Source organism: Fringilla coelebs, assembly GCF_963513975.1.
Source record: "Fringilla coelebs genome assembly, chromosome: 9".
In the NCBI taxonomy this organism is placed as follows: Eukaryota; Metazoa; Chordata; class Aves; order Passeriformes; family Fringillidae; genus Fringilla; species Fringilla coelebs.
Window position 1 is genome coordinate 9,327,115 of NC_140067.1, and position 15,436 is coordinate 9,342,550.

Genomic DNA, 15,436 nt, shown 5'->3' on the forward strand with positions numbered 1-15,436 from the left:
AGCCTCCAGTAATGTAATAGGGGAGTGAAAGAAAAAAAATGAAGAAGACTAAAACATTTTGTCATCAAAAGGCAGTGGTTATCCAAAAATACAGTAATAGCCTGCTAATTGAAAAAAAAATATGCAGAGAAGAGGTAATTTTGACCTAGAAATAGAATCTTCACTTGATTCAAACAAGGAAAGCTAATATGTGTTTTATATTTAATGACACGCAGTTGTTTTCATTAAAATGATTGTGCACCAGCTGCTTGTGCATAAATGCCCCATAGAACTTGCCAGTTGCTGACTTGTCAGCTGACTTTCTGCACATATTAAATTAAATTGTCCCCACATGGCCAGGACTCAACTCTGACTGTGCCTCTGGTAGTACCATGTGTACGTAGGAGGTTTGGTACATTCAGGACTCAGTGGGCTTTTGGCACATGCAGTGATCTACAGGGAATGTGTGGGGTGTCCCAACACGCTGGTTTTTGAGGACATGCAGGGACTACCTCTGCTGTGTGCTCCAGGGGCATGCCCAGTGTTGCCAAATCCATTACTATTCCAGCTAAGTTTATCTTATTCTGGAAATCTTTGATACTCTTACACAAAACCATTCTCAAATGCATGGGAACCCAAATGTGTGGTAATGTTCTGAAACAGGTCCAGTTTCTTTGCCTTTCTTTTTACACACAGCAGGGTGTTTGTTTTTCACATCAAGGGCCCATTCCCAACCAAAATGCATGGGAGATACTGTGATCAAAATGATGGATGTGAAAGCTAGTTTGGCTCCCAGGGCCTGCCAGCTCCTCTTTGTTGATAGATGAAGTACTTATTGTGTCCCTGTCTGAGTGGAGGGGTGCAGAGAGGCCTGCACTGGGCTCTGATGCTCCATGCTAATCAGGTACCAGCTGATCCTGTCTGGCAGCTATTTTAGCAGAGCACAACAGCACAGTTACACTGCTGTGGGGAGAGAACTCCATCCTTCCAGCACCTGCGGGGGTAGACGTGCTCTCTCTTTCCTGGAAAACATAATTGTTTGAGTCTAATAGCATCCTACATCTAAAGGTTGGGAAAGGCTACAGAAATCCAGGTGCTCACTGAACAAGGAGTGGCCCCAACAATTTATTATTCCAAAACCTCCAAAAACTGACAACTGGAAAGACAAGCTCAGAAATTAATCAAAAGTAATGAGGCCACAGACACATGAATGGAAAGGCAATGCTTAGAGCACAAACCTGGAACAACCTGCAGACCATAGTGGGCATATTGTGCATCTGAAAGTAAGAGAAATGAACATAACAAGCATTAAAGGAGTCAGAAACCATGAGAAAGTCATGACTGCTTTCTCCATTGGTAAACATGCCAGAGTTGCAGTGGGACTACATTGTTCTGGAGGTTTTGAATAGGACTGCCTGACCTTTCAGGGGTTAATCTGTTCACGGGTTCATTGGCCTGAGGTGATGGGGAGGTACATACATGTCTCAGTATATAGACCTCAATTCTCATGAGAACGCTGATGTTAAGAGAGCAAACTTCTTCCTGTAAAAGATTAAGCGTGCTATAGCAATAGAAGTAGATAAATTACTTGCATGAAAGTGAGTGCAGATTTTTTTTCTGAGTCCATATATGCATGTTATTTGCTTTAATCATTTAAGGATTCATTTAATCTGGTCCCAAAATGAGTCATCTCTGGGCGAACCACCACATGGGTATGGACACCCAGCAACACTACACAGTGGTCTTGATTATTAACATTTAAAGTTTGTTAATCCTTTGTGGTTTTCTACTCATTACAATTTACAATCAAGTTTTAACATGTATAAGAAACACAACTGTAAACTGCAAACCAGATGAGTAAAAATCAGTTGGTGAGCACATTTATCACTTTTGACAGAAGCAAGCATTTTTGTCCTCGATATGGCTTAATGGCTTTTAATATTCATTATTTAATAAAGCTTTCACATTTAAATTCAGAATTTGGCCCTTAAAAAGTACCACACCGCTTCTTCACTCTTGGATTCAAAGACAGTGCTTATGGCAGAATCACTGAGGTTCCTCAGGGCAGCGTTACTACTGAATGACGCAAAACTCCCTGAAGTAACTGTATCTTCCAAGGGCTTCCATCCTACCACTGAAGCTCAACGGTCACACTTTAAACTCAGTTTTCATCTTTCTTTTGCTGACTTACATGACTGTGATCAGTGTTCCCATTGATGGAGAAGAATCAATTAAAGCCTTGGAAAGGAATATCAGGGAGAGGGGGCAGTGGGTAGTGCAGAGCGAGAGGATGGAGATTTGACACCGCACCTCTGTAACACTGCAAACACATTGCTCTGCTCGTGAGACGTTTCGTTTTACTTCTGTCAATGGCCAACACTTAATTCACATGAATGACATGCCAGTCATCCCTTACTCTCTCTCAAAGTCCTGCGTACCCTCTGAGAACTTCAAATAATCATAGCTAGGTCAATTAAGCCACTAAAAATGCCATCGCTTCTTGCACCAAGCCCACCAGTCGTTTATAACCGCGGCATTGGATATTTCCACGGCAGTTCCCGGGAATCTCCAGGGAATGATCTCCGTTCACTCGCACCCCGATGGCCCCGGATCTGCCAAGTCATGCTGCCCTTGCAGGCGCTGCCGCCCTCCCCTCCCCGCCGCGTCCGCTCGCGAGATCCGCGCTGCTATAAAGGCGGCGGCGCGGCGGGGCTGCGGCACTCCGGGCCGAGCCGAGCCGAGTCGTGCCGCTTCTGCTGCTGCGTGCGGGACCGGGTCTGCGCTCCGAGTGAGTGTGCGGGGCTTGATGGGGGCTTTGCGCTGTGTTTGGTTTTGTTTTTTTTTTAAATTTTATTTTATTTTTATGTGGATTTTGTTACTGTTTTGGGTGGGCTTTTTGTTCGCTTTGCCCTCCCCCTCTGCGCAGATGCGCCCTTGAGCGAGGCGCGTAGGGCGAGCCCTTTCTCCCCGCTCCCGAGGGTTCGAGCTGCTGTGGCTGCCTCCTGCGCCGCAGTGTTCAGTTTCCCCTGGTTTTGGTTTGGCCTTTTTTTGGCGGGGAGAGCGAGCAGATAAGCCCTTCCAACGCTCGGGCCTTTATCAGCGCTGCGCGGGGAGGAGCCGCGGGGAGGGCCCGCGGGGGGAGCGCTCCGAGCGCCTGCAGGGAGCCGAGCGCCCCTTCCCCCGACAAGCGAGGCGGCATCGCGCTTCGAAACCTTAAAAAAGGCACAAACCCGAGCGCTGGCTCGGGGACATGCAGGGGGCGGGTTCCCCAGTCCCAGAGCGGTGCAGGGGCGATCTGGGCGGGGGGGGGGGAGGCTCGGAGGTCGCCTCGGAGCCCCTTGGGCGCCGCGCTGCCGCGGTCCGTGCGCGATGCCCGCGGTTCGGTATCGCACCCCGACCGCGGCTGCGGTGGCCTGACCGCATTTTTGTGACAGTCTGAAGGCGGGAGTTGGGAGGCTGATGGTGCGTTTTGAATCGGCCTTTCGCTTTTGTTCAAGGCACCCTAAAGGTATGAAATCGCTCGTTCAAGAGAGCAGGCCTGCCTCATTATAATTGCTGTTTGAAGATAATTGAGGCCGTCTTGCGGCTATGAGCAACAAAGATACTCTGGCCGGATTCGAGTGTATTTGATTTAAGGTGCTCATTGTACTTTCCTCCGGAATGAAAGGAAGTAACAATGATTCTGTGGTCTGCTCTTCTGCGGGTTAGGAAATGCTGTGGCTAAAAATCCGAGCAGAACACGCGCTGACCCCACACGGAATAGCAGAGGGGTTGGTGGGTCCCAGCGGGTGCTCTGAGGAAAGCACATGGCTCTCTTGAAGTGTGAGGCAACCAAGGTCTCCTGCAAATATTAAAAGGTTTTTAATGTTACCAGAGAAAGGGGCAATAACTTGTAGTTTAGAAAGGGGAAGTATCAAAGAGCAGTCTGACCTTGAATACCTAGTGAAGTACTCCAGAGGATTGCTGATGGAACAAATATAGGACTGACACAGAACTGAGCAAAATTATGACCTTGAACTTGAATAACAGAAAATAATGTAATTCAGTGATAAAAATGTGGGGTCGTGCACTCCAGGCCGAGCAGCTTGTGCTTATAAGATAAAACTCGCTAGTTGGAGGCATCTCAAATAAATACTGTGCACTTTCTGTTCCCCTGTCCCTGCTGCAGAATTGCACTTTGAGAACCACAGCTGCATTTGTGAGTACAGGCTTCTTGATGTCCTCCTGTCAGGCTGTTCCACTGCATCTTACAAATGATCTCTAGTCCTGGCCACCACATTCTCTCCCGGTCTGCTGCAGTTAAAGACTAAAAATCCTTGGGTGCACATGGGGATAAGGAGCTTTGTTGCTTAGTTAGAAATGCTGAATGTGTGGGCACTTCCCAAAATGAAAACTGAGAGGTGGATCATTACTGTTAGGGTGTGTGAGAGAAACTTCCAAAAGCAAAACCATTGCTAAAAAGGCTAGATGTGGGTTCAAAGCTAAATGTTTGACTTGTGGGCTAGTTCTCCAGGAAAAAAGCGGCTGGTAGGGGGGAGGGAGCCAAGAAATGAGGTGCTCTCAACCTTTTTTAGAACGGACTCGGTGCCTTGCAGGCGCAACTTGGAACAATCCTTAGCTCTTGGCTTTCCTTAGCAACATGAGACTCATACTAACCTTTGAGGTGTTTTTTATCTCCGAGGCAAACAGTGCTGCCGTGTGGAGAATAAAGTGAAATAACTTTTAACAATATTTTGTGATCTACAGAAATTAGGTTTGTAGAGTTTACTATTTGAAAGATTATGCTCTGGAAGTCTAAAGAATTATACTGCACTCCCAGACTGAGCAGAAATACTGTGCAGGATGCATTACACATGACAAGCTTTTGGGGCAGACAGCCAGAAGTAGCTTTCTCTTGTCCTTGTGTACCCTTTTATTTTTTTTTCAATAGACTTAAAGGGGAAACAACCTGGCTGTACTAATTTAGACTTAGTGAAATTAACATAGAATGTGATTTCCATGTGTGCCAGGAGTCTTTCTGATGCAAATAAAAAAAGAGTTGAATTGTTCAAAAGGGTAAAGTGTAGTTATGCAGAGCAATGTTCCCTGGGGATTAACAGAAGTTATTTTCCTTCAGAGTGAACAGGAAGCTCAAGTCTGAGGATTTAAATTCCCTTGTGGAATTGAACAAGGTTCTTCTCATTGAAAGGTCTAAAAAACAGACATCCTACTCCTCCACCATGTGGAATGGTGTGGTTTTCTGAGTATTAGTAAAGCTCTAGGCTAGCAGTTTCCCAGACTCTGAGCTGTTACTGGTTAGATAACCATTACTGCATCTTTAGGAGGCCATGAGCCATATATTAAGTGCTGGCAGTCTCTATAGTGGCTCAACTATCCAGGTGACAAAACTCATTTAACACTTCAGCCTTGTTGCAAGATCGAGTCTGATAAACTGTCTTTGGTGTTTAATCTAGATTGATGAGATGCTTTGAATATATCCTTACTTGCAGGTGCAAATGTACTACCATCTAAACTATATTGGTGTTAACTCCTGTCTAGGTTAAATCAAGATGTCTTCAGGAAAGGCTTTCATTGGAAAACCAGCTCCTGACTTTACTGCCACGGCTGTAATGCCAGATGGACAGTTCAAAGACATCAAACTCTCTGACTACAAAGGTAAATTCATGTACTTCTCTAATTACACAGATAGTCTGGCCACAGGAAGGACTGGAGGGTATCTGAAGGTGCATCTTGATTTGGCTTTGAAATGATAGTGACCACTTGGCAGTGGACTGAGGATCAGAACTTGTGCAGTGGTGGCTGGAATAGGCTTAGAAGGCTGTCAGCACCATGACTGAATGTCCCAGCTGTGATAACTGTTACCAGTGGCATAAAACTCCTCTAAACTGTTACCTTGCATCAGGCTCATTGCCCTGTATCATAGTGGGACTGGTGTAACATTTCCACACTGTGGAACAGCAACATCTTCTGTCTCGCCTTTGGCAATGGAAGGTAAATTCTTTCATCTAACCAACCAAGTCCCTTTCTCTGCAGTGCTGGCAATATGTTTGCTTTACCAAAAAAAAGCTTCACTAAAAACAAAGGGAAGGCCTGAAGTAACCAAGTACTCACGTTGATGGCTTTAGAAACACATTTCTAATGATGCTGCAGGCTACATGAGGGTGATGAGTCAGTATAGACTACTCACCTATTAAAATGTCTCCTGGGCTAGTAGCCTTTCAGGTCTGTGGCATTTCTCTGTTAGGGGTCAGCCATAGGGTCTTCTGGTGGAGCACACCCAGAGTTGTACTTGGGGCAGGCCTATGGGAGTAGACCCAAGAGACAAGCATTCCCTGCAGTCTGGGTTTGGGGAGTTCAGTTGGGTGGGGTTTTAAGGTTGTTGTTTAGGTTTTTTCCTGTCTTTTGGTGGGGTTGGTTTGTTTGCTTTTTCTTAAAAACCAAACAGATTAACTGCTTGTACTGCTTTTCTAGGAAAATATGTTGTGTTCTTCTTCTATCCCCTGGACTTCACTTTTGTCTGTCCAACTGAAATCATTGCCTACAGTGACAGAGCTGATGAATTCAAGAAAATCAACTGTGAAGTAATTGGAGCTTCTGTTGACTCTCACTTCTGTCACCTTGCCTGGTAAGAATCACCCTTTTAACCCAGCAAACTGTTCTGCCTGGCCTCAGTTCTTGCAGGAACTGAGTCCTGAGTGTATTCAAAGGCACTTGGTAAGTGTTGGTAGTGCCAGGTGCTGCTGAACAGAGCTGAGCATACTGGGCATCCGTTCTTTTGCTGCTGCATGGCAGATTGAGTATGATATTGCAGAAAGGATCAGCTTCCTTGTACCTTGAGCCCTCATTCTGAACTGCCCATGTTCTTAATGTGTGAACTTTTCTTCTTTTAGGGTCAACACTCCTAAGAAGCAGGGAGGTCTGGGCACTATGAAAATCCCCCTGGTTTCTGACACAAAACGTGCCATTGCCAAAGACTATGGAGTGCTGAAGGAGGATGAAGGTATTGCATACAGGTAATGTGCCAGAGGTGAACGAGCTGATAAAGTTATGTTGCAATGCATGGACATGAGAGATGAGCACAGAGCTTTTGTACACTTGAACCCCTGCAGCCAGCTAAAGCTATTGGCTGTTCTAGATGTGAGCTCCTGCAGGCTGTCAGACACTTCTGCAAGGGGAAATGGTCCCTGGTTCTCTGTGGTGCTTAGGCTTCCTGTGCTTCTAAGTTAAATTCTCCTTCCCTTTGACTGCCTGCTGCTCAGTGCAGGAGTCTCATGCAGGTGAGCTGCAAACAGTGATAATGCAAGACCTACATAGTCATGAACATGATTACAGGTATTTAGTCTAGTGATCAAAGTGCAGATTAATTAAACCCCAAGTCTTTAGTCTGCTGTTCATAAAAGTTGCCAAGGGAGCTGAGCTTCTGCTAACTCCTAACCTGATGTTGGAGGACTGATGAGCATTTGCTTGTTGTCTTTTTGAGAACAGTGTGTAGTGAGTTTTTTTTAATGTGAGAATGTCTCTCCTTGGATTTGTTTTTTTGTTGGGTTTCTCTTCCTTTTTTTTTTTCCCTACTAGTATCTTCCTTGAGTAGTATCTTCCTGTGTCAGTGCTCTGACTTGCCTCCTGTCCCTCCTAGTTCTTGTTGGGCTTACAGCTGCTACTGTTTCATTGGTGTGCATGCACCAAGGTGTTAGTCGCTAGGAAGAGGTCACAGTAGATGGTACAAACAGTGCCATAATCAAATAGTGAACCTGAGGTTTTGAAACTCATGTCAGTGTAATCAGCCTTTCAAAAGCTGTGCTTAACTTCAGGGCTGGTTTTTGTTTGTTTTTAGGGGTCTGTTCATAATTGATGAGAAGGGGATCTTGAGGCAGATTACAATCAATGATCTTCCTGTTGGCCGCTCTGTTGATGAAACCCTCAGACTTGTCCAGGCCTTCCAGTTTACAGATAAACATGGAGAAGGTAAGAGAGCTTTTCAATTTAATGTTTTCTCTAAAGAACAGTATTAACTAGGCAGATTAAATCAAGGGTTACTGAAAGGTACTAAGTACATGTATGAATCTGTGCACAGCAGGTAATTGTGACTGTTGAAATGCAACTGGTTCTGTAAATCTGCTTGTTGAAGGACACCATAATCCTTTATCTTATTCCAGTTATTTCTCCCTTGAGTACTTGCTCATGTTGGATTTCACTTAAATCAATTTGGTGATGGATGTCTTGTCCAGCACATAGTTGTTTCTTTCAATTAGATACAGAAAATACTTGAGACAGAAATTAAGAACATGTAGTAACTTAGCCTTAAGGGTAAGCTTGATTTAGATTCTGCTCTCAGATTTGGTAGGTTGAGACCATCAGTACTAATGTAGTGTTTTATGCAGCCTGTTAGACAAACTGCTTAAATTCCTGAAAGTCTACTGATCTTTCTGTCAATATATAGTGAGGGTAAAATGGATGAGACCCTATTCCCATAATTCAGGAGGAATAAGATGTTTGATACTGCCAGCTTTTCTGCAGGTGTGAAAGAAAAAAAAAAGACACTGCAGATAAAAAGTTAGAACCAAGTTAGAGAAACTCAGAATTGCTATGCAGGTGTTAGTAGTCTTCAGTTGTCATTGACTGATGACATGTGTTGCTGCTGGTCATACTCACTGTGCTTCAGAAGTGGTAAATCAGTGGCAGGTTTTATTAAAATGAGCTGCTCTCGTGACTGTGGCATATAAACATATGTTATGTGAGGAGACATATTAAACATTTGATGATGGAGCGGTCTCATGTCATGCAAATGAAGCCTTTAGGGGTTTACTGTGCCTTTGAGTAGTCAAAACCTGGCTAAAGGTTTTCCTTCAGAACTTTAGGGCTGCAGTCACATCTAAATCAGGACAGACCAGAGTAAGATGTGTAGCAACACTCAGAAGCTGAGCATTCTGTGGCTAAAATTGCCAGTCCTGAGTGGAGCTAGCATCCAGCATTCCATGTCAGTAAAGAAGGAATGCTGTTCAAAAAATGCTGCTCAAGGAGCTGCAGGAAGTTTGAGACTATGCAACCTCTGCATTTTTGATAGCCATGTAAGGGAACCAGTGACAGTTGAACTCTTCTTCCCCTGCCCCATTCAGCTGGAGGGCTGGACCAGGGTGGATTAAAGATAAGGGGAATACAGACTTGACTGGATCCAAGGAGATAAGTGTAGTGTGGTGTTAGAGCCTTTCTGACCTGGCTGCTGGAGTTGGTGTTACCTTTGCTATCAAACTTCCCAGAAACTTTTAAGTGGGGCTGGGAGAGGTGCTTGTGTAAAGGACCCGCTGTTGCCTGGGCAGGCACCTGGTCTGGGTGTTACTGCCCAGTAAACAAATAGAAACAAACAAAACAGAGCATCATGTGACACTGAATGCACTGTCTCTGTGTTGCAAAGATCTGTACATGTTCTGAGTTGCTACTTCACTTTAATGTTGTGTAAAACATGTTCTGCAGGAGCAGCTGGTAAGACTTAAACATTCTTATCATTTCAGTGTGCCCAGCTGGCTGGAAGCCTGGGAGTGACACAATCAAGCCTGATGTTCAGAAAAGTAAAGAGTATTTCGCCAAGCAGAAATAAACATTCAGCCTGAGTGGAAACTAGTATGCCTTACATAAAGAGCAAGTATCAGTTACTGAACTTTGATTAAGTCATTGCATCTGAGTCAAGGGATCATGTTATAGTTCTAAACAGTAACTTTTTTACTTGAAGGAAAGTTTGTCCTGTTGACAGTACCTTCATAGCAAATCCTAACCATCAGTATCTGTACATCAAGCCCTGTTGACCTTAGTGACAATGCCGTGTCTGTGGTTAGCCATGTGTTACATAGAGCAGTGGTATCCTTTTGTAACTCTATTAAACTTGTGAAAAGAGCACACTGTCTACTGTTCTTGCATGTGGTCATCAGGAGACCTGGGAGCAGTGCGGGCTGCACTTCTGGAAGCTTTCTGTAGGTACCTTTAGTCATAAAGGCCTTTTACTACAGCTCCATTAGAATGGAGAGAAAAAGACTTGGTTTGCATGTTGAAGTAATAAAGTACTCCTCACACTCTTCATGACTTGGCTGCTAGATGGAGGATCAGGCTGTCAGGCTTAAACTCTGGGCACTCTGGTATTGCTTGGAGCATGTGACTGACAAAGGTGGGGCATCTCCTCGTGCATCATGTCAGCTCATGTCATTCTGGCATCTACATTAGCCAAAACTGACTGTTCATGTCATTCCTGGGGATCCACCATTGAGTTTGAATGCTGGCTCTATGGGAGTGGAATACTGGGCTTTCTGGAAAGGAAACTTCCTTGGCTATACAACATTCATCCACAGTCTTTCCCACTGCAGGTCATGGGGGTGATAATATGCCAGTTATCCATTAGCTTGTAGTCATATGATCTGGATCAAAAGGGTGGCATTATAAAATCTGGTACTCAGGTGTGCTCAGCCTTGTCTTTAATCTTTGTATTTCAAGTGATTATGTAAAACTCAGAGCACATGACTGGCCTTAAGTTATACCAAAGCTGTGACTGCTGTGTAGCTTCATAGCTCAGTGTGGCTTGTGATAGGGCTAAACTTCAAAGCTGAGGACTTGGGTAATGAGCTCTTGCCTAACAATGTAAAGGAGTCAGAGCCCTGAGATCTTCATGTACCTGTGAAGATGAAATTCTTACTGGACCTTGTAACTATCTTCAGCTGAGGTTGTAAACAAGTTCTGTCCTGCTTAAAGTCAACAACACCAAAGATGAGGCCCAGGGCTACTTATGTCACTCAAAAGTGAAAGTTGGATGCCTTGAGTAGTAAATTTGTTTTGTTCAGCTCCAAAACGTATGTGGCAGAAGCCTTGGTATCAAATAGTTGAATATCTACTAAAGTAGCTAATCCCCATGAACATATGTGCAAGTAATGTTTAGCTGGATCACTTCTGCTTAATTTTTAAAAAATCCAAAGTCTCAAGATAACAAATGAGGCCAGCTTCCCAGGAAAGCATTGATAAGTAACAGGGACATTTATATGGTTCAAAGTAAAATGAATATAAATGAGCATGGCTGAGTAAGAAGTTCCCAAACTTTCTTTTCTGGCAAGTGAAAAAGAGTAAAGTTAGGGCTAAGCTAATGTAAAACTTACCTTAGTTGTTATATTAGCCTTGAAATTTAAAATTAATTACAGTAGTTACTTGGAGGGCACTATGTCCCCAAGTGCCACATCTATATAGCTTTTTTAATACTTCCTGTATAATAATTGTACCACTTCCCTGGGCAGCTTGTTTCAATGCCCAACCACCCTTTCAGTGGACAAATTTTTGCTAGTATCTAATCCAAACCCGGTGCAAATTGCATTTCCTCGTGTCTCATTGCTCTTGAGTTGGGAGAAGTGACCAAACCCACCTCACTGCAACCCCTTTTAGGTCGTTGTACAGAGTGATTTTGTAACTACTTGGTCACCTGCCCCTGGATATGGAGGATAAAGGGGTTCTCTGATGCTCTGCTCCTGAAGCTCTCCAAACAGGGGATCTTCATGTGCCCATCCCAGGCCCTGGGAGGAAGGTGACGGGTCTGAGGGTGGTTCTGACCCTAGCAGCTGCTGTCAGGAGAGGTCAGAGCTGCCCTGCAGCACATCTGGGCATGGGAGTGTCCTGTGGAAACACCCCTGGGGTTCATTTTCATCCCACTCCTCTGGTGCAAAGAGTTTCCTTCACGTGCTGTAATTTCCTGTGTGTCCTGCCCACCTTGAGCTCCTCCACACTGAGAGGCTACAAACTGTACCTGCTTAAGCATCACAGTCACAGGTGGGTGATGATACTGTGGAAACTGCAAACAGCCAAGAAACCAAATCCCTGTGGATTAGGAGCTGTATTACATGTGTGCATCAAAGGATTGACAGCGGGAATCAATGCAATTAAACAATTATTTTTCATTCTTCAGCCACATGAGTCATTCCTGGAAAGGTTTGCTATGCTGTCATTTTAATGTTTACATTATTTACATTTCCAAGAGAATAGCACACAAAAAATGTGTAACAAAACTTCTTCAAACTAAGAAGAGTCTAAGTTTATTTCTTTCTTTAAACTCTGTGTTGATTTAGATATAGCTTGGATACTCCAGGAAGTGTTCAGGGGCTTACACCCCACTCCTTGCATCATGACATCTTAGACTGGTGTAACTTTTATGATACTCAAATAACTATAATTTATTTAGTTTTTTATTATTATAATCATTTATTGAGGTGGGTTTTTTCCATGTACCAAGATGCAGACTGTATTTTCATTACAATTATGAACTGCTTTTGCTTTCACAATCAACAGGTGTCATATTTCCCAGTGAGGTAGAAACCTCCCTCAAGCAGTGCTTGAATTTGAGAGGATGGGCAGCTGCCTAGGGGGATTTTCCCTGAAGATGTAAATCAGAAAGGATAGATGTGATGTTTGCTTTTTTTTTTTAATGTGTGATTGACTGCACATCTATTTTCCTAGTTTGAGTGTTTTTTATTAATACAACCTTTACTTGTTTATTTCTGTAGAATAGTCAGGTGAAGGGAAACTGAAATATATCTTACTGTGTCTCTATCCTAGATCTCTTAATTTGTTGCTGATTGCTGTGATTCCTGGGGATTTATGTAACCATTCCTCAGCTGGACAGGGGAGAGAAAATAGTGGAGGTTCATGGGTCAAGGTAAGGCCAGGGAGAGATCACTCATCAGTTACTGTCCCAGGCAAAACACACTTGGGAAATTGGCTTAATTTTATTACCAATCAAATCAGAGTAGGATAATGAGAAATAATGAGGCTGCAGGGGAATCTGTGCTCTGGAGCACCTCCTCCCCCTCCATCACTGACTGGTGTCTGCACAGCTGTTTCTCACATTCTCCCTCTCCTCTCTGCAGTTGCAGATTGTTGCACAATTGTCCCCCCTCCTTAGCTCTGTTATCCCAGAGATGGCTGGCGTTGGCTCCCTGGGAAGCTTTGAGGGGCTTCTCACAGCAGCCACCCCTGTCACCCCCCTCTGCTACCAAACTTTGCCACACAAACCCAATGCACACACATTGTGCTCTCTCATATTATCTAGAATTTTAAAAAATTTATTTCCTCATGTTTGTGACAGATACTTGTAATTAAGTCTTCAGATAATAGCATTTGTGTAGGAGCAACTTGATTTTTTTTGGAATTTATAATACAAAGCTGTGCATCAGACATAAATTCCATATAATATATCTTGGCATATATAGGATGTGATGTTTGATATTCAATATACAGAATCTAACCTTTACTAGATTTTGAACAACTTCTGAGTTAGTTATTTCAAAATTAACAACTGCATATTTATATTTAGGTGCTTAGAAGAAAGAAACTGCCTCTTAAAGAATTATCACTTTGTTACAAAGCAAGCTTCTCAGTAGTTTTGAAAAACCGTATAAAAAATTACTAATGTTTAAAAGTACTATTTTCTTAACAAGTATTCCATCCTTTTTATCAGGCCTTTGTTGAATATGTTATTGGATTGTCCAGCAAATCAATAAAGTTCAAAGAACAAAAGCAAGCATTTTATATCTCACAGGTATTGCAAAATGTTGCCCTTTGGTTAGGAGTCTGTTTGCAAAAGCTCCATGAAAGCAGCTTTTAGTAATGTACACATCAAAATAACAGTTATGTAAAGATTGTATCAAAATACTCAGGTTTATTGTATTAATAGTCTGAAATTTTCAGTGGCTCTGGTGTTCAGCATTATATTACATGACAGTCTGCAAGTGTGAATTCTGATGTATTATTGCTAGACAGATAGAGGACTTAAACCAGAAACATCTTGGTTCTAATTTGCAAAGGGTAAAATGAGGAAAGTGCAGAGTAGTGGAATGCAGCATGCTTGGACAATTAATTCAGAAAGTGTTAGAGCTGTCACTGTCTTTTTTTTTTTTTTAAATACAATTTAATGGTCTGTACAAAAAGAACACTGAACAAAGAAATCAAAGAAATGGTTTAATACAGTCGCTCTATTTTTAATCCTTAGAAAGGAAAACCAGGAGTCTGCCTTTAATGTAGAGTCAAACAAACTCTGCATTACCAACTGTGCTGCACACCCCTGGGTGGCTGCAGGAGAACAGGCTGTGAGTTGTTTGCAGTGTTCCTGAACAAGAGCTGAGCCTGTGGGAAGCAATTCTCACCACACCTAGTGATGAAAGGTTTGCTTCAATGTGAAATTTGGCACTTTCCCCTGAAACCTGAATCACTGTAGATGCTATGGGGACACGTGTCTGAATTCAGAATGTTTCTGTGCAAGAAACCATTGGAGCACAGATATGTGACTAAATATATGGGAAGTCATTAAGGTTGCACTGTTCTCTGACACCAAGTCCAGTAGGTTTATGTTCATATTCCACAGCAACAGATTTTTGAAGTATCTGCACTGATGAGTAAAACAAATATCCTTTGTCTAGGAAGGAAACAAAGTCTTCAATCTACACTTGATAAAACATCATACCCTAAAATTGATGTATTTGATCAAATTCACTTTTCACAACAATAGGGCAGTTTTTCACATTTTGGAATGATTCAGGACGACTAGTCTGAACAATACTAGAAAAAAGGTTATGACATGAAATTAAAACCTAAGACTAATTCCTTTGAAAGGAATAAGAGGGTTTATACATTCATAGAAAAAGCAATGATTCTGCATAAATTTAGGAAACACAGAAAAATCTCTCCACTCCTTCTGTAATCCACTTAAAGGAATTTTCCTGTCCCATGGTTTGTTCTACATGAGGGAAAAAAAACCCCAAGCAACTTAGTGTAAATGTGTCTGATCTTTAGAACTTTTCAAGGTGTTTGGGGGAAAAGAAAACATATGCAGTTATTAAAAGTAAAATTGCTTTCTCACTGAGTTATGTACAAACATCAGCAAAGATGAGAATTATAGATGTCATATTAATGAATTTAAATATTTGTATGAATTTAAAATATTTGTATGCATATATAATCACATTTTGAAGATATTACTGGAGAGATTTTAATCATTCCACTAAAATATCTTACTGCTCATTTTATGACAAAATATTCAATTCTTTCAAGTTTCCCACCGTATTTCCTAAGGAATGTGGACATCTTTTTGACTCACAGAGGAAAAAGAAAAGCTCATTTGTGTTCCTTGGTGCTCTGTTTCCTCCTTGAAAACCTAGAAGGGAAGTTCCCTGTTCTGTTTTCTGAAGGAAACGTGATGGATGATCTGTCACAGGATATACGATAGCACAGGAAGCCAGTGTAACAGCAAAAACCCTCTCATGAATACATTTGTCTATTTTGGTAGATGAATCTCTGAAAGTTCAGCTTGCAGAGGTGCAGCTGTTTCTCTGCTGCAGTGAGCAGCAAAACCACTTCCCTCAGAGGAAGAGTTTTGAACTGCTGCTGCTGGAGTCAGTATTCAAAGCTAATTTATGAACACACTTTTTGCATGAGGCTTAAC

The 15,436-nt window shown here is 42.6% G+C and overlaps 1 protein-coding gene across 1 annotated transcript; it reads left to right on the forward strand.

Annotated features, from left to right (window-relative positions):
* The first annotated feature begins 2,648 nt into the window (after window positions 1–2,648).
* On the forward strand, window positions 2,649–9,868 carry PRDX1 (peroxiredoxin 1). The gene is made up of 6 exons (XM_084211253.1): window positions 2,649–2,767; window positions 5,518–5,634; window positions 6,451–6,604; window positions 6,870–6,992; window positions 7,814–7,944; window positions 9,489–9,868. Exons 2-6 carry the CDS (start codon window positions 5,529–5,531, stop codon window positions 9,572–9,574), a joined length of 600 nt encoding a protein of 199 aa, XP_084067379.1. The 5' UTR covers window positions 2,649–2,767; window positions 5,518–5,528; the 3' UTR covers window positions 9,575–9,868.
* The last annotated feature ends 5,568 nt before the right edge of the window (window positions 9,869–15,436 follow it).

Coding starts and splice junctions, on each gene's coding strand:
- PRDX1 (XM_084211253.1), top strand. CDS start 5,529: ATGTCTTCAGGAAAGGCTTTCATTGGAAAACCAGCTCCTGACTTTACT. Junction 5,635..6,450: donor CAAACTCTCTGACTACAAAG/GTAAATTCATGT, acceptor CTGCTTTTCTAG/GAAAATATGTTGTGTTCTTC. Junction 7,945..9,488: donor TACAGATAAACATGGAGAAG/GTAAGAGAGCTT, acceptor TTATCATTTCAG/TGTGCCCAGCTGGCTGGAAG.